The sequence below is a fragment of the Rhinoraja longicauda genome, chromosome 27 (genome assembly GCF_053455715.1).
Source record: "Rhinoraja longicauda isolate Sanriku21f chromosome 27, sRhiLon1.1, whole genome shotgun sequence".
Taxonomy (NCBI): domain Eukaryota; kingdom Metazoa; phylum Chordata; class Chondrichthyes; order Rajiformes; family Arhynchobatidae; genus Rhinoraja; species Rhinoraja longicauda.
In genome coordinates, this window is record NC_135979.1 from 8,535,750 (window position 1) to 8,558,784 (window position 23,035).

The following is a 23,035-nucleotide window of genomic DNA, read 5'->3' on the forward strand; positions in this document are numbered from 1 at the left end:
CTTGTTTTTGCAAAAAAAGAAAATAAATAAACGAATTTGCAATCACTTGGTGAAATCAAGTCCAGTGGACTTTGGCTTGCTGCTCAAAGGAATTGGCAGGACGTGTTGAGTGCACAACTGACCATCAGGGTACATGTGTATAAAATAACTGCAGATGCTGGTACAAATAGAAGGTATTTATTCACAAAATGCTGGAGTAACTCAGCGGGTCAGGCAGCATTTCAGGAGAGAAGGAATGGGTGACGTTTCGGGTCGAGACCCTTCTTCACACTTCCTTTCATTCACAAAATGCTGGAGTAACTCAGCAGGTCAGGCAGCATCTCAGGAGAGAAGGAATGGGTGACGTTTCGGGTCGAGACCCTTCTTCACACTTCGTTTCATTCACAAAATGCTGGAGTAACTCAGCAGGTCAGGCAGCATCTCAGGAGAGAAGGAATGTGTGATGTTTCGGAAACGTCACCCATTCCTTCTCTCCTGAGGTGCTGCCTGACCTGCTGAGTTACTCCAGCATTTTGTGAATAAACACCTTAGATCAGGGGACACAAGTGTAAGAAAATAACCGATATATAAGAAAATAAATAAATCGAAGGTATTTATTCACAAAATGCTGGAGTAACTCAGACGGGTCAGGCAGCATCTCAGGAGAGAGGGAATGGGGTGACGAATGATCTATTCCACATCTTCCCGTGATCCCCATCCTCTTTGTCCTGGTTTCACACCTGACACTTCCTTATCTATGTATCTCCCTCTCCCCCTGACATCACTCTCCACCCCATCTCCTTCCCTCCTGAGATGCTGCTGAGTTACTCCAGCATTTTTTGTGTCTCCCTTGGGTTTGAAGCAGTTGTTGTCCTACCAGAGTGACCATCAGGGTGTGCTGTGGTACCAGTTGTGTCAACGACCCACCCTTGAAAGTATGGATCCTCCTGGAAAATCGCGGTGGGGGGGGGGGGGGGAGTCCTTTTGCGGTTGAATTGTGGTTTAAAAAAGATCTCTTAAGTCGCCCACCCCCACAAGGCAACCCACCCCCCACCCCGGCTTTAAAGGGTTTGTGCGGGTGATGTTGGGCTGGGTCAAACTAGGGCGGAGCAGTGAGTCTAGTCTGCGCGACTGATCTCCGAGTTGTGTGTGAGTTTCATTCAGGTCAGTTGCAGGAGACTTTAGAGGAGAACGACCATGCAGTCCAGCAGCAGTGGATCCGACTTGCTCCTGCCCCTCAGCAAGGCACTCCGTCTACCCATAGAGCAGGTACTAACAAACTCGAGATGGTCAGAGTTTTTTTTAAAACAAACAAAATTCTGCTTTCAAACAAAATTCTGCTTTCAAACTTTTGAAATGTGTGTGTGTGTGTTTTTTTTTGTTTTGCCTGTAAGACAAAAGTCTGTCAGTTCTCCTCTCTGTGAAGCGTGGTGATTGATCAGTTCAGTTGTGTGGGGGTGGACTTTTTTGGTGTAGGAAAGAAATTGCAGATGCTGGTTTTTACAGCGAAGGTGATGGACACACACACAGAGTGCTGGAGTAACAACTCAGACGGTCAGCCGGCAGCATCTCTGGAGTTAAAAAAAAAAAGGATGGGTGGCGTTTCGGGTCTGGACAACTTTCTTCTGACTCAATTCAGAGCTGAATTTGGTGTCAGCTTTGTTCCTCCCAGTGTCAAAAGGTTGTGGGTTAAGGTGCAGGGCCAGAGCATTAAATTCAGACTGGTTCTACCAGGCAACACTGTGCTGCAGAGATCATAGAAACATAGAAACATAGAAAATAGGTGCAGGAGTAGGCCATTCGGCCCTTCGAGCCTGCACCGCCATTCAATATGATCATGGCTGATCATCCAGCTCAGTAGCCTGTAACTGCCTTCGCTCCATACCCCCCTGATCCCTTTAGCCACAAGGGCCACATCTAACTCCCTCTTAAATATAATAATAATAATAATAATACATTTTATTTATATAGCGCTTTTCATATACTCAAAGACGCTTTACAGAGATTTTGAGAACATAGGGAAATTAATAAATAGATAAATAAGTAAATAAATAAATGAACAGAGAAAGGAGACAGTAGGTGAGGTGACCTTCAGTGGTTGAAGGCAGTGCTGAACAGGTGAGACTTCAGCGATGTTTTGAATGTGGTGAGTGTGGGGGAGTCTCTAACGGTTTGGGGTAGTGAGTTCCATAGGGTGGGAGCAGCGATGGAGAAAGCCCTGTCCCCCCAGGATCTGAGTTTAGTCCGGATGTGGGGGGATAGGAGATTGGCAGCGGCAGAGCGGAGGGTGCAGGTGGGAGTGTGCCTGTGGAGGAGGTCGGTCAGGTAGGATGGGGCCAGGTTATGGAGGGCTTTGTAGGTTATGAGGAGGATTTTGTACTGGATTCTCTGGGGGATGGGGAGCCAGTGGAGTTTATAAAGGACGGGGGTGATATGGTCACGGATCGAGGTGTGTGTGAGTAGACGGGCAGCGGAGTTTTGAATGTATTGAAGTTTATTGATGATTTTTGAGGGTGCGCCATAGCAGTAGTCCAGACGGGAGGTGATGAAGGCGTGGATGAGGGTTTCTGCAGCTGTGGAGGAGAGGGATGGACGGAGACGGGCAATGTTTTTGAGGTGGAAGAAGGCTGTCTTTGTGATGTGTTTGATGTGTTTGTCGAAGGAGAGGGTTTGATCAAGGATGATTCCAAGATTCCGGATGTGAGGTGAGGTGGATACTGGGAGACCATCAATGTTGAGGATGAAGTTTTGGGTGGATTTGGTGAGCATTTTTGGACCAATATAGCCAATGAACTGGCCTCAACTACCTTCTGTGGCATGTTTAAAGACAAATATTACAATGAAGCCCTTTCTGTTTCTTGCCTTTATGACCCACTGGACCAAGTGGACCAAGTTGGGCCCAAATCTCTCCTGCATTGGGGCAGCACCCTGTCCTCCCCCTCTCTCCTCACCCCTCCCTCCCCTCTCCCTTCTCCCCCACTCCCCCCTTCCCCCTCCCTCCCCCTCCCCTCCTTTAAAACTTAAAAATGTGAATAACTTAAAAAATACAACACCGAATTCAATAAAACTACTTGCATTATGACTAAAAGTGACAATGGTGAGTAAGATGGGCCTAAAATTGTCGCGCTATCGTGTGCCGTTTTGGCCGAAGTTCAGTCACAAACAAGATAACAAACGTAGAGTTTTAGTATATAGATGACACTGTTTGGCAGTCGTTCTCCAGACTATCCTCTAAGAAAATTCTTGCTATTGATGGCATGCAGCGTAGGTTTACTAGGTTAATTCCCGGAATGGCGGGACTATCATACGTTGAAAGACTGGAGTGACTAGGCTTGTATACACTGGAATTTAGAAGGATGAGAGGGGATCTTATTGAAACGTATAAGATTATTAAGGGGTTGGACACGTTAGAGGCAGGAAACATGTTCCCAATGTTGGGGGAGTCCAGAACAAGGGGCCACAGTTTAAGAATAAGGGGTAGGCCATTTAGAACTGAGATGAGGAAAAACTTTTTCAGTCAGAGAGTTGTGAATCTGTGGAATTCTCTGCCTCAGAAGGCAGTGGAGGCCAATTCCACTGAGAGCTGGATAGAGCTCTTAAGGATAGCGGAGTCAGGGGGTATGGGGAGAAGGCAGGAACGGGGTACTGATTGAGAATGATCAGCCATGATCACACTGAATGGCGGTGCTGGCTCGAAGGGCCGAATGGCCTCCTCCTGCACCTATTGTCTATTGTCTATTGTCTATAAAATATATATATTTTTAAACCCATCTGTAAGAACCTTGTTTTGCTGTGTGATGGATCTTGCTGTGTGTTGGATCTTGCTGTGTGTTGGATCTTGCTGTGTGTTGGATCTTGCTGTGTGTTGGATCTTGCTGTGTGCAGCCAGCCAGCCTGCCACTTTCCGCCATTAGCTTGGTTAGGTTTAGTTTAGTTTATCGTCACATGTATCCAAGGTGCAGTGAAGAAACTTTTTGTTGCGCTCCATCCAGTCAGCGGAACGTGGAAAAATGGCAGCACTTCCAAGAGTACCTAATTGGCCGTGGCACTTTGTGGAAAGGAATGGTGCAAATCAGGGTCATTCATTGAAACGATAATCCAGGAAAGTTGTGGGTCCGGACATTTCTTTCTGACCAAGTATCTGTGGCATTATAGACAATGGGTGCAGGAGGAGGCCATTCGGCCCTTCGAGCCAGCACCACCATTCAATGTGATCATGGCTGATCACTCTCAATCAGTACCCCGTTCCTGCCTTCTCCCCCATACCCCCTGACTCCGCTATCCTTAAGAGCTCTATCTAGCTCTCTCTTGAATGCATTCAGAGAACTGGCCTCCACTGCCTTCTGAGGCAGAGAATTCCACAGATGGCAGGCAGATCAAAGAATTTTGATCAATGATCAAAGATTTTTATCTTTTGGGGAGGATTATCTATTAACCAATATCCCCAAAAATCAATGAATTCCAATTTCATTCCGATACGGTACGACAGAACTTTATTTATCCCAGGAGGGAAATTGATCTGCCAACAGTCATAAACCACAACAAGGTACATGAAACTAGTGACGAGTGGAAAGGATTGGGGATGAGCAAAGATTGGGGAGGGTCAGTCTACCCCACGACAGAAGGGGGAGGAGTTGTACAGTTTGATAGCCACGGGGAAGAAGGATCTCTGTGGCGTTCTGTGCTGCATCTTGGTGGGACCAGTCTGTTGCTGAAGGTGCCCCTCAGGGTGACCAGTGTGTCATGTATTGACTTGCAGGAAAACAGTGACTCGAGTACTTCAGTGAGGAAGGCAGGGAAATGAGTTTAGTTTATTGTCACATTCTTCAGAAGGGTCTCGACCCGATACATCACCCATTCCTTCTCTCCTGAGATGCTGCCTGACCTGCTGAATTACTCCAGCATTTTGTGATACCTTCAGTCAGGAAGGTGCTAGCGTGTATGACAAGAAATGGAAGTACATTATTTGTTATTTTGCTGTGATTGAGTAAAAGTTCAATGGTAAACACTCATGAATATTACATTTAAATATACTTCTGTGCACAAATGCCTGAAGGTATTTAACTTGTTTGATTAACCACTAATGAACAGTTAGTCCACCACAGACAGCACCTGTAGTCTGGATCGAACCCAGGTCTCTGACGTTGTAAGGCAGCAACTTTACTGCTGTGCCACCCTATTTCTTGATTTGGAAATATTTCTCCAGTCCTTCTTTGTCTAAATCCTGCATCCCTTTACTCAATTGCATTTTGACCGTACTTTCATCAGATGGTGTCCGGCAGTTCAACTATCTTTTCAAAGGCATTTAAGGATACAAATTAACCGCTTTAGATTTAGTTTATTGCCACGTGTACTACGGTACCGTGAAAAGCTTTAGTTGCGTGCTATCATATCATATCATATATATACAGCCGGAAACAGGCCTTTTCGGCCCACCAAGTCCGTGCCGCCCAGTGATCCCCGTACATTAACACTATCCTACACCCACTAGGGACAATTTTTACATTTACCCAGCCAATTAACCTACATACCTGTACGTCTTTGGAGTGTGGGAGGAAACCGAAGATCTCGGAGAAAACCCACGCAGGTCACGGGGAGAACGTACAAACTCCTTACAGTGCAGCACCCGTAGTCAGGATCGAACCTGAGTCTCCGGCGCTGCATTCGCTGTAAAGCAGCAACTCTACCGCTGCGCCACCGTGCCGCCCAGTCAGCGGAAAGACTACACGTGATTACAATCCACAGTGTACAGATACATGATAGAGGGAATAATGTATAGTGCAAGGAAACGTCCGATTAAAGATAGTCCGAGGGTCTCCAAAGAGGTAGATATTCCAAGGACGTACAAATTTGTAGGTCAATTGGCTTCGGTAAAATTGTAAATTGTCCCTAGTGTGTAGGATAGTGGTAGTGTACGGGAACCGATGTTCGATGCTGGCCCAGTGGGCCGAAGGGCCTGATTCCGCACAGCATCTTTAGTTTAGTTTAGAGATATAGTGTGGAAACTTAATATAACTAAACATAACAGTTGATACAGCAGTAAGAAAAACCATAAATGCTGTGCCCTTTTAAATGAATGATTTATTACTTGTAAGACTTGGGGAGAAAATAGTTCACTCAGTCTGATTATCCTGAATCTTCCATTCAAAGCAATGAAAATAATTATTCTTACGAAAGATTTCAACCCAAAAAAACATCATTGAGGGATACACAATAAATGCTGGTTTGTACCAATGAACTTCAAGTCTTGATCAATGTTTATTTTAAAAGCAAGCCTTTTCTTTAGTGAGGTCTTGGGGTATTTTTTAGATTTAGATTTAGAGATACAGCGCGGAAACAGGCCCTTCGGCCCACCGGATCCGAGCCGCCCAGCGATCCCCGCACATTAATACTATCCTACACACACTAGGGACAATTTTTGAATTTTTAACATTTGCCCAGCCAATTAACCTACAAACCTGCACGTCTTTGGAGTGTGGGAGGAAACCGAAGATATCGGAGAAAACCCACGCAGGTCACGGTGAGAACGTACAAACTCCGTACAGACGGCGCCCGTAGTCAGGATCGAACCTGAGTCTCCGGCGCTGCATTCGCTGTAAGGCAGCCACTCTACCGCTGCGCCACCCACCGTATGTTCAAACTTGGTTGGAGGCTGTGTGTTAATTGATCAACTGACTTGTCAGTCTAGGCTGTCAGAATCTGCACATGAGTTGTGGTCTGTCTGATATCATTACAAATGTGCTCTGGCCAGGGCTGTGACTCGTGATGGTGGAAACTAAACTAAAACTTCCACATGCAGTGACTTTAGACTTTTTAGACTCTAGAGGTACAGCGTGGAAACAGGCCCATTGGCCAACCGAGGCCATGCCAAACAGTGTTCACCCCTTACACTAACACTATCCCACACACTGGGGACCATTTTACAACGTACCAAAACCAATTGACGCACAAACCTGCGATAGACACAAAATGCTGGAGTAACTCAGCGGGACAGGCAGCATCTCTGGAGAGAAGGGATGGGTGACGTTCCGGGGTCGAGAGCCTTCTTCAGACTGATGTCGGGGAGAGGGAGATACATAGATAAGGAAGTGCAAGGTGTGAAAGAAAGACAAAGGGGATGGAGATCACGGAGAAGATGTAGAATAGATCATTGTTGGTTGGAAGAAGGTAATGACGAAGCAAACCTACAAACCTGTACGTCTTTGGAGTGTGGGAGGAAACCGGAGCACCCGGAGAAAACCCACGCAGTCACAGGGAGAATGTACAAACTCCGTACTGACAGCAGGATCAAACCTGGGTCTCTGGCACTGTAAGGCAGCAAATCTACCGCTGTGCCACCGTGACTCCCCATGGAATGAGGCTCAATAGGCCCTCGTTTTGCTTGGCCCACCAACTCTGGCCCGCCAAGCCTATTCCTGGAAGTTTCATCACATCATCTCTCTCCATCGCCCCTACCAATTCTTGCCATTGGTTGGCCGACCTGCCTGTTTTATATGGAACGTGCCTTCTGAAACTAGTGTGTTGCCCATTGGACTCTCATAACAAAAACAGAAAATATTAGAAGTATTCAGTCAAAAAAAAGGTTCTGACTGTCTACCATATCAATGCCCCTCATAATGTTATATCCTTCTGTCAGGCCCTCCCCTCAGCCTCAGGTGTTCCAAAGAATAACTTTACATTCAAGTTAGACCCATCAACGTATAGAGTCACACAACACAGAAGGAAAGCACCATGGCTGATGTGGCTGTGCGTCTTCTTCGAAGAGCAAAGCAATTTAGTGACCCCCATTTTATTTTAATTTATAATACTGGTATGATGATCATTGACAATTAACATATTGCTCATCTACAGTGGGGAAATGTAGAAACATAAAAACATAGAACCATTGAAAATAGATGCAGGAGTAGGCCATTTGGCCCTTTGAGCCAGCACCGCCATTCAGTATGATCATGACTGATCATCCAAAATCAGTACCCCATTCCTGCTTTCTCCCCATATTCCTTGATTCTGTTAGCCCTAAGAGCTATATCTAACTATCTCTTGAATACATGCTATGTCTAGCTCTCTCTTGAATATATTAAGATTCTGGGTAAATTAAGCTGTTTGATATTCAAGTGACAGTCAGACCTGGAGATTTAACACAATTTCACCCCTATCTTAAGAGATACTTTTAGTTCATCATAATCAGGGGAGCAGGAGGTTATTTATCTAATTGGATCTAGACAAGTGCTTTGAAATAACTGTTCAATTTGAACCACTTATCCTTTACTGTATTATCCTGCCAATTTTTAGTTTTTAAAGTAGAGAACCCCAAATCTATTTTGAAAGTTACAATTCGATATTTTGGTGCACAATGTAAAATGAAGTAATTTTATAAAACAGGGCAGAAAAATAATTCCTCAGAAGTTACCATTGTGTATGTACCTCACCTTTAATTTTGTTACAATTAGTGGTGATACCTTCAGCTATCTGACCCGAAGCTTCAGCATTGGTCTCAACGACTCTCCAATCCCTGCTTCTTTAAGACACTTCTTTAAACGTGCATTCTCATCCATTCTGAAATGTGCTTTATGTAACTTGTTTGTCGACCTTATTGACAACATTTCTGTGAAGTTATTTGGAACACCTTCACTAATGGACCAAGTAGCTGTTGATGTCTAAAGTACATGCATTATCCAGGCACTCTTCAACTTGGGTTAACCTATGGTGAGTGTTTGAAGCCACTGGGCCTCTACTCACTGGAGTTCCAGAAGGATGAAGGGGGACTTCTTTGAGACGTACCGAATAGTGAAAGGCCTGGATAGAGTGGATGTGGAGAGGGTGTTTCCACTAGTGGGAGAGTCTAGGACCAGTGGTCATAGCCTCAGAATTACAGGACGTTCCTGTAGGAAGGAGATGAGGAGGAATTTCCTTCGTCAGAGGGTGGTGAATCTGTGGAATTCACTGCCGCAGAAGACTATGGATATATTTACGGCAGAGACAGATTCCTGATTGGTACGGGTTTCAAGGGTTATGGGGAGGAGGCAGGAGAATGGGGTTAGGAGGGAGAGATAGATCAGCCATGATTAAATGGCAGAGTAGACGTGATGAGCCGAATGGCTTAATTCTGCTCCCCCATGGTCTCCACCTCGGAGCTCCCCCCATGGTCTCCAGCTCGGAGCTTCCCCCGTGGTCTCCAGCTCGGATCTCCCCCTCTGGTCTCCAGCTCGGAGCTTCCCCCGTGGTCTCCACTCTTGTGGATGATCCCCTTGTGGTCTCCTTGCCGGAGCCTCCCCCCCCCCCCCCATGGTCTCAACCTTGGTGCTCCCCCCGTGGTCACCACCTTGGTGCTCCCCCCCCTGGTCTCCAGCTCAGAGCTCCCCCCATGGTCTCCACCTCGGAGCTCCCCCCATGGTCTCCAGCTCGGAGCTCCCCCTCTGGTCTCCAGCTCGGAGCTTCCCCTGTGGTCTCCACCTTGGAGCTCCCCCTGTGGTCTCCAGCTCGGAGCTCCTCCCGTGGTCTCCAGCTCAGAGCTCCCCCCATGGTCTCCACCTTGCTCCCCCCCTGGTCTCCAGCTCGGAGCTCCCCCCGTGGTCTCCACCTTGGTGCTCCCCCCCTGGTCTCCAGCTCGGAGCTCCCCCCATGGTCTCCAGCTCGGAGCTCCCCGTGGTCTCCAGCTCGGAGCTCCCCCTGTGGTCTCCAGCTCGGAGCTCCCGCCGTGGTCTCCACCTTGCTCCACCCGTGGTCTCTGCATCAAATAGTAAATTTACGTGTGCGCAGTAGCACTTCTACTTCCAACGTAAGTAACGTCTGACTTACGCAAGAATCCACAGGACGTAGCCCTTACGTAAGTCGGGGAGCATCTGTATTCTAACTTTGAAACCTCTTGCTGGAACATTATCACGGTGCTAAATCCCCAAATAAATCTTCACCGTGTCCATCACAATATTTCAAGGCTTCGCGTTTTTCAGCTTCTTCAGGGCAATTAGAAAGTTGCGATAACTGTTGGCCTTGGCAGCGATTTTTACGCAAACAATCTGTGGTCCTATACAGGAATGGGGTAACTCAGATTGAAGATGCTTGAAAGATAGATACAAGATGCTGGAGTAACTCAGCGGGACAGGCAGCTTCTCTGGAGAGAAGGAACATATGATGTTTCGGGTCGAGACCCTTCTTCATCTTATAGAAACTTACAAAATTCTTAAGGGGTTGGACAGGCTAGATGCAGGAAGATTGTTCCCGATGTTGGGGAAGTCCAGAACAAGGGGTCACAGTTTAAGGATAAAGGGGACGTCTTTTAGGACCGAGATGAGAAAGTTTTTTTTCACACAGAGAGTGGTGAATCTGTGGAATTCTCTGCCACAGAGGGTAGTTGAGGCCAGTTCATTGGCTATATTTAAGAGGGAGTTAGATGTGGCCCTTGTGGCTAAAGGGATCAGGGGGTGTGGAGAGAAGGCAGGTACAGGATACTGAGTTGGATGATCAGCCATGATCATATTGAATGGCGGTGCAGGCTCGAAGGGCCGAATGGCCTACTCCTGCACCTGTTTTCTATGTTTCTATGTTTCAGAGATGCTGCCTGCCCTGCTGAGCTGGTCCAGCATTTTGTGTCTATCTTTGGTGTAAACCAGCGTCTGCCGTTCCTTCCTGCACCTTGAAGGTGCACGGATCAGCCATCGTTACACAATGTATTAAACTAATTTCCCTGTTAATGTTGCTTCTCTTATTAAGTTGCATCACTTGGAGAAAGGGTGCTTTGAGCATCACCTCAGTCTCTACTGATGCCTAATCTTTGAGCTGACATCATGAAACTTTCCGTTGAACAAGTGAAGGAAGTGGAGAAAATGAATCATCTCGTTGTGATCATGAAAATGTTTCCTGTAGTCCAGTGTAATGAATGAGTGTCGAGCAGTGGTGGTCATTGTAACACGCAGCAGGAAGACTGTATGAGTGATCTTGTTTCTGTTCATCTTGCAAATTGGGAATCTTACATACGTAATAGACAATAGACAATAGGTGCAGGAGGAGGCCATTCGGCCCTTCGAGCCAGCACCGCCATTCAATGTGATCATGGCTGATCATTCTCAATCAGTACCCCGTTCCTGCCTTCTCCCCATACCCCCTGACTCCGCTATCCTTAAGAGCTCTATCTAGCTCTCTCTTGAATGCATTCAGAGAATTGGCCTCCACTGCCTTCTGAGGCAGAGAATTCCACAGATGATTAGAGGACAACCAATTTTTGATACAAACTTAATTTATATTGCTATTTAATTCTGGTAAAATCATCTCGAGTGCTTCACGGAGAAGACATCATCAAAGTACATTTAAAAAAAATATCTTTTTCACATTAGGAGTTATTAGGACAAGTGACTTTAAATTGGTTAAAACAAAAGCAGAACCCAACCCTTTGGCATGGGGTAGATGGCAACAGAAGGACTTCATGGATATCGCCACTGCTACTAAATATATATATATATATACTGTATAATATCATCCTCAGCCCTATTTTAGACTTGATTCAGTTGCAAAAAATCAAATTCTATTTTGCAAATGCTTCCTCAGACTGGTCCCACCGTAGGTTTCTCCACAGATCCATGCTCCTTGATCTCCGTCAAGCCAGCAGCGATGACTATGCCCTCTGAAGATAGACACAAAGTGCTGGAGTAACTCAGCGGGTCAAGCAGCATCCCTGTGGGAAACGGAATAGGTGGCGTTTGGGGTCGGGACTCTTCCTCAGATCATGTCTTCTTTCGCCTGGGATTCCCAACATTAACATTCACATTAGGAGCGGCACAGTGGAACGCCAGTTCTATCCTGACTGCGGGTGCTGTCTGTACGGAATTTGCACCTTTTCCCTATGACCATGTGGGTTTTCTCGAGGTGCTCCGTTTCCTCGTACATTCCAAAGATGTAAAGGATTGTAGGTTAATTAGCTTTGGTAAAATTGAAAAGTGCCCCCAGTGTGTAGACAGTGCCAGTGTGCGGTGTGTTCGCTGATCACGCAGGCTCGGTGATCCGAAGGGTCTGTTTCTGCTCGGTTTCTATAAAGTCTAACATCATTGGCCTCTGTCGTCCTCTAAAATACTTTGTTAACATCTATCTGCTGGATTAAGCTCTTTGTCCCAATACTTGTGTAGGAGAAAAACTGCAGATGCTGGTTAAAATCGAAGGTAGACACAAAATACTGGAGTAACTTCAGACTGAAGAAGGGTCTCAAGCCGAAACGTCACCCATTCCTTCTCTCCCGAGATGCTGCCTGACCCGCTCGGTTACTCCAGCATTCTGTGTCTACCTTGTCCCAATACCTGATAGATTGAAAAACACTGCATGAAAACGGGCCCTTCGACGCACTGAGTCCACACTGACCGTCGATCGCCCGTTCACATTAGTTCTACATTATCCACTTTCTCATCCACTCCCTACACATCCGAGGACAATTTGGAGAGGTCAATTAATGTACAAACCTGCACATACACTGGAATTTATAAGGATGAGAGGGGATCTTATCGAAACGTTTTAGATTATTAAAGGGTTGGACACGTTAGAGGCAGGAAACATGTTCACAATGTTGGGGGAGTCCAGAACAAGGGGCCACAGTTTAAGAATAAGGGGTAGGCCATTTAGAACGGAGATGAGGAAAATCTTTTTCAGTCAGAGAGTTGTAAATCTGTGGAATTCTCTGCCTCAGAAGGCAGTGGAGGCCAATTCTCTGAATGCATTCAAGAGAGAGCTAGATAGAGCTCTTAAGGATAGCGGAGTCAGGGGGTATGGGGAGAAGGCAGGAACGGGGTACTGATTGAGAATGATCACATTGAATGGCGGTGCTGGCACGAAGGGCCGAATGGCCTCCTCCTGCACCTATTGTCTATTCTATTGTCTATGTTTGGAATGTGGCAGCACCCGGAAGAAAATCCACGCGGTCACGGGGAGAACGTGCAAACTCCACAAAGACAGCACCCAAGGTCAGGATGGAACCTGGGTCTCTAGTGCTCCTTCGTGTCACTTGGTGCTAATTAATCTGACCTTCACTGTGGAGATGCTAAAAAAGCTTTTTTTTTCACACAGAGTGGTGAATCTGTGGAATTCTCTGCCACAGAAGGTAGTTGAGGCCAGTTCATTGGCTATATTTAAGAGGGAGTTGGATGTGGCCCTTGTGGCTAAAGGGATCAGGGGGTATGGAGAGAAGGCAGGTGCGGGATACTGAGTTGGATGATCGGCCATGATCATATTGAATGGCGGTGCAGGCTCAAAGGGCCGAATGGCCTACTCCTGCACCTGTTTTCTATGTTGTCTATGTTTTCTGTGCACCTTCGGATATTGTCCTTGTATTCAACGCATCGTGTAAATACAAGTTGTTTTGAGTCTAAAGAAGGGTCTCGACCCGAAACGTCACCCATTCCTTCTCTCCCGAGATGCTGCCTGACCTGCTGAGTTACTCCAGCATTTTGTGAATAAATCGATTTGTACCAGCATCTGCAGTTATCTTCTTATTATACCTATTGTTTTGCTGTGCAGTTGTTTTCCAATTTACAACGTTTACAAAGTCGCAGAGAATAATTTTCCTTTCCTCTGCAGGTGAACTTTGCCATGTGCCAGTTTTTTGGATTGTTTGCGGCCGTGTCCTTTCGGTACTACCTGCACCCAAGCAAAACCAGCCATGCCATCAGGCACGTGGTCGTCACCCTGCTGGGCCTTCACTTTGCTTTCTTCTGCTTTGGCAGGTGAGTCATGGAGTCAAATCACCCGGAGTAGCCGAGCTCTTCATTTCCCATGGAGCATCGTCGAAACGCTGCAGCTGGCATTGAGGGGTTCTGTAACTAGGGTTGCCAACTGTCCATTATTAGCCGGGACATCCCCGTATTAAATTAGTTTGTCCCGTACGGGACCGCCCTTGTCCCGTATTGGTAGGGTCGCCAACTTCCTCGCTCCCAAATAAGGGACAAAAGGGTGACGTCACCGCCCCGCGCGCCCACGTGACCTCACCCAGCCAGCGGCCACATGCTCCCGCTCCACCAATCGCGGCCGCCATTGGTGGAGCGGGAGCACGTGGCCGCTGGCTGGGTGAAATCACGTGGGGCGCGGGGCGGTGACGTCACCCTTTGTCCCGTATTTGGGAGCGAGGAAGTTGGCAACCCTGTCTCCAACAGAGGCAGGAGGTTTATCATCAACCGAAAATGCCGGAGTTTGGAGTTTGGGTACCAACATTTCTGCTAGTTTGAACAACCAATTGACACAGTGGGGCTGTAGTTTTATGCCATGCAGGAAGGCACAGTGGTGCTGAAGAGAGTGCTGTTCTCCCATTGATCCAGGCTCAGTCCTGATCCGTGATGCTGGCGACGTGGAGTTTGCACGTTCTGCCAGTGTCGAGGCGCTTGGTTGCTCCCACGGGCGAAAGACATGTTTAGTCTAGAGACACGGCGCGGTCACCGGCCCTTCTGCCCAACGAGTCCGCACCGCCCAGCGATCCCCACACATTAAACCTACCCGACACACACCGGGGGACAATTTCGCATTTATACCAAGCCAAATAACCTACAAACCTGTACGCCTTTGGTGCGTGGGAAGAAAGCGAAGATCTCGGAGAAAACCCACGCAGGGGTGAAGGTACAAACTCCGCACAGACACCACCCGTAGTCAGGATCGATCCCGGGACCCTGGCTCTGTCAGGCAGCAACCCTTCCGCTGTGTCACCAGCTGCTCGGTAACTGGAGGGAAGTGGTGAATCTGAGCTCGTTTCCAGTTGCACGCCACAGATTAAACTCAGATTTTAGTGCTGGCAGCACTGAAGGGATGGATAAGATGGAAATACCTCCTTACAGAAAGAGAGCCGGGGAACCAGGGGGCAGAGAGTTAATTTTTTTTTTGCAAAAGAACCATCAGAGACATAAAAGTGAATAATTTTACGAAGCATGTTGTTCTGATCTGGAACGTGCTGCTGGAAAAGGCAGTAGAAACAGATCCAGTGGAAACTGTCAAATGGAAATTCAAAAGGAGTCATTTGCAGCGTTGTGTTGAAAGTGCTGGGGGAGAGAGAGTAATCGCAAAGCATGACCAGCAAGCTGGCACAGTTACAGGAGACTGAATGGCCTCCTTGTTCTGCATGAGTCCAACTCCAACAAAATAATTTACCCATTTATTTTCAGTTCTTTGTTCCAAAATATAGGGCATCGAATACATTCATTTTTTCAGCAAACATTCTCTCATACACCTCCCTGATCAGTCTGAAGAAGGGTCTCGACCCGAAACGTCACCCATTCCTTCCCTCCTGAGATGCTGCCTGACCCGCTGAGTTACTCCAGCATTTTGTGAATAAATACCTGATCCTTATTGCTCCTTCAAAAATATCAAACCTTTGGGGCACATCTTGACTAAGGAGGTCGGTAAGGAACTCGTTATTGTGTCTCTGCCACCACCATTAACCCTCTCCCCCACCCACTCCATCCCCACACCCACGCCCACCCCCCACCCCCACTCCCACCCACTCCACCCTCATCCCCACCCCTTCCACCCTCACCCCCACCCCTTCACCCTCAACCCCACCACCATCACCCTCGCCCCCATCCCTCCAACCCCACCCTCACCCCCACCCCCTCCACCCTCACCCACACCCCCAACACTCATACCCATCCCCACCCGCTCCACCCTCACACCCCCTCCACTCCCACCCCCGCCCCCACTCCCACCCACTCCATGCTCATCCCCACCCACCCCACCCTCATCCCCACCCCCTCCATCCTCACCCCCACTCCCTTCACCCTCAACTCCATCCCCTCCACCCTCATCCCCACCTCCGGCCCCACTCCCACCCACTCCACCCTCACCCCACCCCTTCCACCCCCACCCCCTTCACCCTCAACCCCACCACCATCACCCTCGCCCCCATCCTTCCAACCTCACCCCCACCCCCTCCACCCTCACCCCCACCACCACTCCCACCCCCATCCCCGCCCCCACTCCCACCCACTCCACCCTCACCCCCCCGCTCTACCCTCATCCCCACCCCCTCCATCCTCACCCCCACCATCGTCCATCCTCACCCCCACCTCCTCTGCCCTCACCCCCCCCCACCCCCCGCTCTGCAGAAGGGTCTTGACCCGAAACGTCACCCGTCCCTTCTCTCCAGAGATGCTGCCAGTCCCGCTGAGTTACTGCAGCATTTTGTGTCTCTTACTGAAGGGGACTGCCCCTCCATTACTGAGCAATGATGCAGTCTCCAGGCTACATCGGCTGCAATGTGGTGTCGGATTGCTAATTCTTGTGTCTATGTTTTGTGTACACAGTGGGACTTATCACAAATAGCAACAGGAATTAACACCAGTGAGCCATAACTTTCCTTGACTAATCCAAAGCCTTAGTGTCTCAATCCCTCTTCACAGCCAGACGTTCAAAACTATTAGAAGATAGACACAAAATGCTGGAGTAACTCAGCCATCATGCCCCCACCATATATATATATATATATTACCATACATAGCCACTGTCTGTTATAAATATAATATACACTACCATAATATATACGGACTTGGAGGGCCGAAAAGGCCTGTTTCCGGCTGTATATATATGATATGATATGATATGATATGATATTACCATATAATACAATACAATACAATACAATACAATATATCTTTATTGTCATTGTACCCAGGGGTACAACGAGATTGGGAATGCGCCTCCCATACGATGCAATAATTTAGGTAATTTAGACAGCAGCAACCCAACGAAACGAACAGTTGTAACAGTTTTGTGTACACAGTGGGACTTATCACAAATAGCAACAGGAATTAACACCAGTGAGCCATAACTTTCCTTGACTAATATATGTAATATATGTTACCACACAACAACATTGTTTGTTATACGTATATATTTCTATAACAGACAAATAAATGGACAATAATCGTGTGTAAATAATGTACTCTATATAGTTTGCGGCCTATTTGGACGTTGTAGTGTTCAATGGCCTGATGGTTCTAGGTTGTAGGTAGACACAAAATGCTGGAGTAACTCAGCGGGTCAGGCAGCATCTCGGGAGAGAAGGAATGGGTGACGTTTCGGGTCGAGACCCTTCTTCAGTTCTAGGCTGTAGATCTTTCTGCGTTGTCTGATTTACCTCGATAGGACACAAAATAAAAGTTTTCACTGTGTCCTGATGATGCACTGGACAATAATGAGTCCAGACCACTGCCGATAACATGGGGCAGGCAATAAGCACAGCATTCCCAAATTCTTAAGAACAAGGGTTGTTTTGAAAGAAACCCTTAGCTGGAACCTTTGGTCTCAATCCAGCAGTATCACCTCATCGATGTTGCCACTGGCACTCACTCTTACGAGCAATTCTCTGGGATATTCCCGTCCGCCATAATATGCTGGTTGATGACGTGCTTGGCTCCAGCATATTTTCGGGATATCCCAGTTCCACATGCACCGTGCCTGTGGCCAGGACATAGTGGTCGATTATAGTCGTGGTTGTCGGGCTGTGGTTTTTGGAGCTTCCACATGGATGGATGGATGTGGGGCATAACTCCGCTCCAGAAACTTGACCGTAGTTGAAGCTAACAGTCCACGTTTACTGTCAGAGTTGCTTCTGTTTGGATGAAGCATTAAACCAAGCCGTTTCTGCCTTCTGTGTGTGGTCTGAACGGTACTCTTCTGAAGGCAGCAATGGGATTTCCTTGTTATCCTGGTCAAAACATATTGTTCAAGTAATATCTCTCAAATGTGAGCATCACTTACATTGGTGGGATTCTTTGGGGGGGGGGGGGAAGAGGGGGGCTTGCAGTATTGAAATGACCTTTCCTTAGATTATTGCCCATCATGGTTACTTTATCAGATGTGAAGTGCTTAATGTTGTGAAAAAGTGCAATGGAAATGCATGTTCCCTTTCTTTCTCTCTCTCTCTCTCTCTCTCTCTCTCTCTCTCTCTCTCTCTCTCTCCTCTCTCTCTCTCTCTCTCTCTCTCTCTCTCTCTCTCTCTCTCTCTCTCTCTCTCTCTCTCTCTCTCTCCCTCTCTCCCTCTCTCTCTCTCTCCCTCTCCCTCTCCCTCTCCCTCTCCCTCTCCTCTCCCTCTCCCTCTCCCTCTCCCTCTCCCTCTCCCTCTCCCTCTCCCTCTCCCTCTCCCTCTCCCTCTCCCTCTCCCTCTCCCTCTCCCTCTCCCTCTCCCTCTCCCTCTCCTCTCCCTCTCCCTCTCCCTCTCCCTCTCCCTCTCCCTCTCCCCCCTCCCCCTCCCTCTCCCTCCCTCCCTCTCCCTCTCCCTCTCCCTCTCCTCTCCCTCTCCCTCTCCCTCTCCCTCTCCCTCTCCCTCCCTCTCTCCCTAACTTCCCTAGGCAGCTACTGACACAGATGCCACGATAATTGTTTGGATCTGATTTGTTTCCACTCTTATAAATGGGCGAAATAAGCCCTTGACACCAAATATTGGGAAAATAACCTGAACGTAATATGATGTTGAACAGCCTAAGCATTATGTTCTGCATCTCCGGAGTGCTATATTTAAGCATTTCATTTTTAATGCTGTCTGGACCACAAGCTTTCTTTGAGTGGAGAGATTTTATTTTTATGGCCAATTCTTCTGGAGTGATTGGGAAGTCGAGAGGGTTTTTGATAGTCTTTAATTGTTGTTTCTAATGTTTGGAGTTTTTCTCTGATATAAGAGTAGTTTGAGTTTATTTTATTTCTTGAATATCTTTATACAGATCTTTGAAATATGCCCTCCAGGTATCACCATCTTGAGTTGGTAATGTTTGTGGTTTTGTTGTGCCCAGGTTATTCCACATTTCCCAGAATTTGTTTTGATTTATGGAGTCTTCAATTTCTTCAAGTCTTTGATGGGTGTAGTTTTGTTTTTTGTTCCTAATAGTGTGTTTATATCTTTTAAGGGTTTCACTATATCTAATACGTAAGTCCGAATTGTTTGGTTGGCGGTGTTTTTGATTTGATATTTTCCTCAGATGTTTTCTGACATTTTTGCACTCGTAGTCAAACCATTTTTCATGGTTGCGTTTTTTGATGATTTTCCTCTTCTGTTTTACAAAGTCAGCTTTGATTGCTGCCTTGTGAAAGATCATATTAATGTCATTTATGGCCATGTTTACACCATCTCTGGTAGTCTCATATGGGTTTGTCTTAAATTTCGATATTTTATTGGTGAGATCGGGTGAGTTCAGGGCCATGATGAATTTATCTCCACTGTCTGGAGTCCATCTGTATGTCTGATTTAGTTTATGGAGCTTACTGGGCTTCCTTTTTACGTCTTTAATTTGAGCAGAGAATTTTAGGTACACGTTGATTTGGCTATGGTCTGAGAGAGGGGACTGCTGCCTCACAGTGAATGCACTAATAGTGCAGGGGTCCATATCAGTGATTGCATAGTCCACCATGCTAGACCCAAGAGCTGAGGAATATGTGAACCTCCCCATCGAGTCCCCTCTGAACCTACCATTAACTATATATAGGCCCAAGGCTCGACAGAGATGCACTACCTCTCTGCCACTTTTATTTATTTCACAGTCAAGGTTGTTCCGGTTGGTGATGGTTGGTGTGACGTACAAGGGGGTTTGACCGAACTCATGGTTGTTGCCCTGTGGGTCTATGAAATCGGGTTCACATCCGGTCCTTGCATTCAAGTTCCCACATAGTAGCACATTTCCCTGGGCCTGGAAATGGTTGATTTCCGTGTGGAGAGTTTCAAATAGATCCTCCTCAAAGTATGGTGATTCCATTGGGGGTGTGTAGACAGCACATAGATATGTATCTACCTCAGTTATTCCAATTTCTTTATCTAGTTTCAGCCATATATGTGATTTCCCCTGTTTTATTGATGTAATGTGACTGGCTAGTTCTCCCTTGTACCACACCAAGTTCTGCCCTTATGTATATTAGTAATTATTACTGAGGACACCATGACTTCATGATACCCTGAGGGCAGTGAGTAAACGGATCCTTTCGGTGCCATGTTTCTGTTAATATCATTATATCAGTATCTTCTATGAGCTTTAGGAAGTCAGGGTTCCTACTCTTCATCCCGAAGGTTGAGGAGTAGAGACCCTGGATATTCCAGCAGCTTATATGGAATGAACTCATTTATTTTTACTTATATATCTTTCTTTTTTCTCTTTGGAGAAAAACAAAAAACCCATTTTGTGGGACAAGTGTGAAAACACCAATTGTTTCTATAAATGGGGAATGTTAGGTAAAATTTTAGGTAAAAAAATTGGTATGCCGTGGTAAGGCAGGTTCGGACTGCCACCTAGTAATAATAACAATATTAAAAATAGCAATATCAACAATATTAATAGTAATATCAACAATATTAACAATACTAATTCAATGCAATCTTATGCTTTTTTCCTTTTTTCAGTCACTCGGAGGGACTGTATTATATATATGTGTTGGTTTTGTTTTACCACAAGAGTTGGGAGCACAGGGCGTGCAGTAGCTTCCTGATCTCTCCCATCTCCGGGGTGGTCGGCGGCTGTGGCTGAGGCTGAGGAGGTGGGCCGGGGGCAATGGCGGTCCATGCAGGACTGTTGTGTCTCCTCGCAGTTTGGGGAGGTGGTCCGAAGGTAGTGAGGGGGAGGGAATCCGGGTTGGCCTCTTGGGTTCCCATTGATCGAGGGGGTGGGAAGGTTGCGTCCCAGGGCAGTATCTTTTAGGTTCTTTGCAAAGGCCCCTCACCCCCTGTCTGTTTAGATGTATTCCGTCATGGAGGTCCCATGTACCGATGGTTGGGTGGTGGGCCACTTGGACGTTAGGGAGGGCGGCACGTCCTCTGCTGATCTCCATGTTGGTGTTGTGGATCACATGGGGTGGGGTGGTCCGTCCTGGGCAGCAGGGTAGAGATCACGATCTTCGAATCAGGGAATTCCTTACTGGCCTTGACTGCCATCCTCTTTATTGCCCCAGCAGTGCCATGGCGTAGGGTGCGCAGATCATTCATGCCCGTATGGATCACAAGGTATTGAGGGCTTCCGATGGTATCTTTGTTCAAGACCCTCATTGCATGGTCTGTGGTGTTGCACGTTTTAACTAGTACCTGGCGACCTGGGAACAGCCTCTGGGGGTCCAGAAACTTCCCGTTGGAGTCAGTCAGTAGGACTACCTGGGGGTGTTTCTTTTCAGACTGGGAGGTAGGAGGTTGGGTAGGGTTGAGATGGGGTTTGCCTGTTGACTGTGTCCCTGGAGCAGTCAGTAGGACTACCTGGGGTGTTTCTTTTCAGACTGGGAGGTAGGAGGTTGGGTAGGGTTGAGATGGGGTTTGCCTGTTGACTGTGTCCCTGGAGCAGTCAGTAGGACTACCTGGGGGTGTTTCTTTTCAGACTGGGAGGTAGGAGGTTGGGTAGGGCTGAGATGGGGTTTGCCTGTCGACTGTGTTCCTGGAGCAGGCTGTGTTACAGGAGGGGTGTCCAGTGGTGATGTATTGGTGGGCTGAGTGCAGATCAGAGAGGTTTGGGCGGCCATAGTGAGGTGGGCAACAAATGGGCTCTGTGTCATTTCGTGTGTCCCCTTTTTGGAACTTCTAAGTGATTGTTCCTGGCATTTTGGAGCTGTTGTTAAATTATTTTCCTTGCTTATTTATGTCCTCCTTCATTCTGGTTATTTGGGCACGGAGTGCACAGTTTTCTTGTCTCAGCTCTTCCAGAGTTCTCTTCATCTCAGAGGTGGTGGTCTCATTTTTCGCCATCAACCGTCTGAAGTCCTCTTTCAGCTGGTGGGAGTACTTTGCCTGTGCTTGTTTGAACTCCGTGAATTCAAGTTCTATCTGGGCCAGACTCTCTCTCAGCTGGTGGTTTGAGTTATAAGGTGTAGGAGGGGTAGAGATTGGCCAGGGGCAGCAGTTATCTCTGGTGGGCTCTTGTCTTCGTAATTATCCTGGTGGGTATCGGTCCTTATTTTGTTCACCTTCTCTTTTAGCAGGAGGAAAACCTCTTCAAAAGAGCCCAAGTTTTTCTGTATTTCCCTGTATCACAATCTTACCTCCATTGTAGTAGGAAATAGTAAGGAGAGGGTGATCTTTGTCTAGGTTGTGATCTTTACATTCTTTCAGTCTGCCCCCATGTCCGATACCCTCTCTATGGACGTGTGGGTAGTTATAATAATAATAATAATATAATATTCATTTATTGTCATTGCAACGAGTACAACGAAATTAAAAAATAGCCAATCCTGACGGTGCGTAAAAACATATATGCAATAAATGCAAAAACAAATAAATACAATTATATTAAGTACAAAAGATTTTTTAACAGTGTTGCCTAGTGCAGAAGGTAGTGTTCAGTTCTCGTATGGCCCTGGGGTAAAAACTGTTCTTAAGTCTGTTTGTTCGGGATTTGATCGACCTGAAACGTCGACCAGAGGGCAGATGAACAAACAGACGGTGGCCGGGGTGGGATGGATCTTTTATTATTTTGCCTGCTCTACTGAGGCAGCGTAGGCTGAACAGGTGCTCCAGGGAGGGCAGTGAGCAGCCGATGATCTTCTGGGCCGTCGTGATGACCCTCTGAAGGGCCTTCCTGTCCTTTTCTGAGCAGCTGGCATACCATGTGGTTATACAGTATGCCAGCACACTCTCGATGGAGCAGCGATAGAAGGACATCATGAGCTTCTCCTGCAGGTTGGTTTTCCTGAGGATCCTCAGGAAGTGGAAGTCTCTGCTGTGCCTTCTTCACTGTGGTGATGGTGTTGGTAGACCAGGTAAGATCCTCTGCGACGTGCGTACCCAGGAACCTGAAAGCGGGTACCCTTTCCACACAGACCCCATTGATGTCGAGTGGGTCGTATTCTGCACTGGTTTTTCTGAAGTCAATTATAAGTGTCTCTCCATGAATGGATGTAGTTAGTGAAGAATATTACGTTATTCTTCTTCCTACTCCCTTGATGTTGGACGTAATCAACGTAGAGGACCTCTGGGTTTTCCTGGAGAATTTTCTCCTTATGTTTGTCTTTTTGCGCGTACGCTTTTGCAATTAGGCGGATATTCTATTTCCCAGCTCTTTGCTCTGCATGTTGTGGTGATCTGATCTGTCTGCGGCACCTCCGTCTATTTATTTAATTATTTAATTATCTATTTATCTTTAAT

General features: G+C 47.0%; 1 protein-coding gene across 1 annotated transcript in view; it reads left to right on the top strand.

Annotated features, from left to right (window-relative positions):
• Window positions 1-1,164: 1,164 nt before the first annotated feature.
• The window catches only part of LOC144606586 (membrane-bound glycerophospholipid O-acyltransferase 2-like), a 71,522-nt gene continuing 49,651 nt past the window's right edge, over window positions 1,165-23,035 (top strand). The window contains exons 1-2 of the mRNA XM_078422832.1: window positions 1,165-1,248; window positions 13,534-13,679. Coding sequence (XP_078278958.1) covers window positions 1,177-1,248; window positions 13,534-13,679 — 218 coding nt within the window. The 5' untranslated portion in view covers window positions 1,165-1,176. The remainder of the gene's footprint in view (window positions 1,249-13,533; window positions 13,680-23,035) is intronic.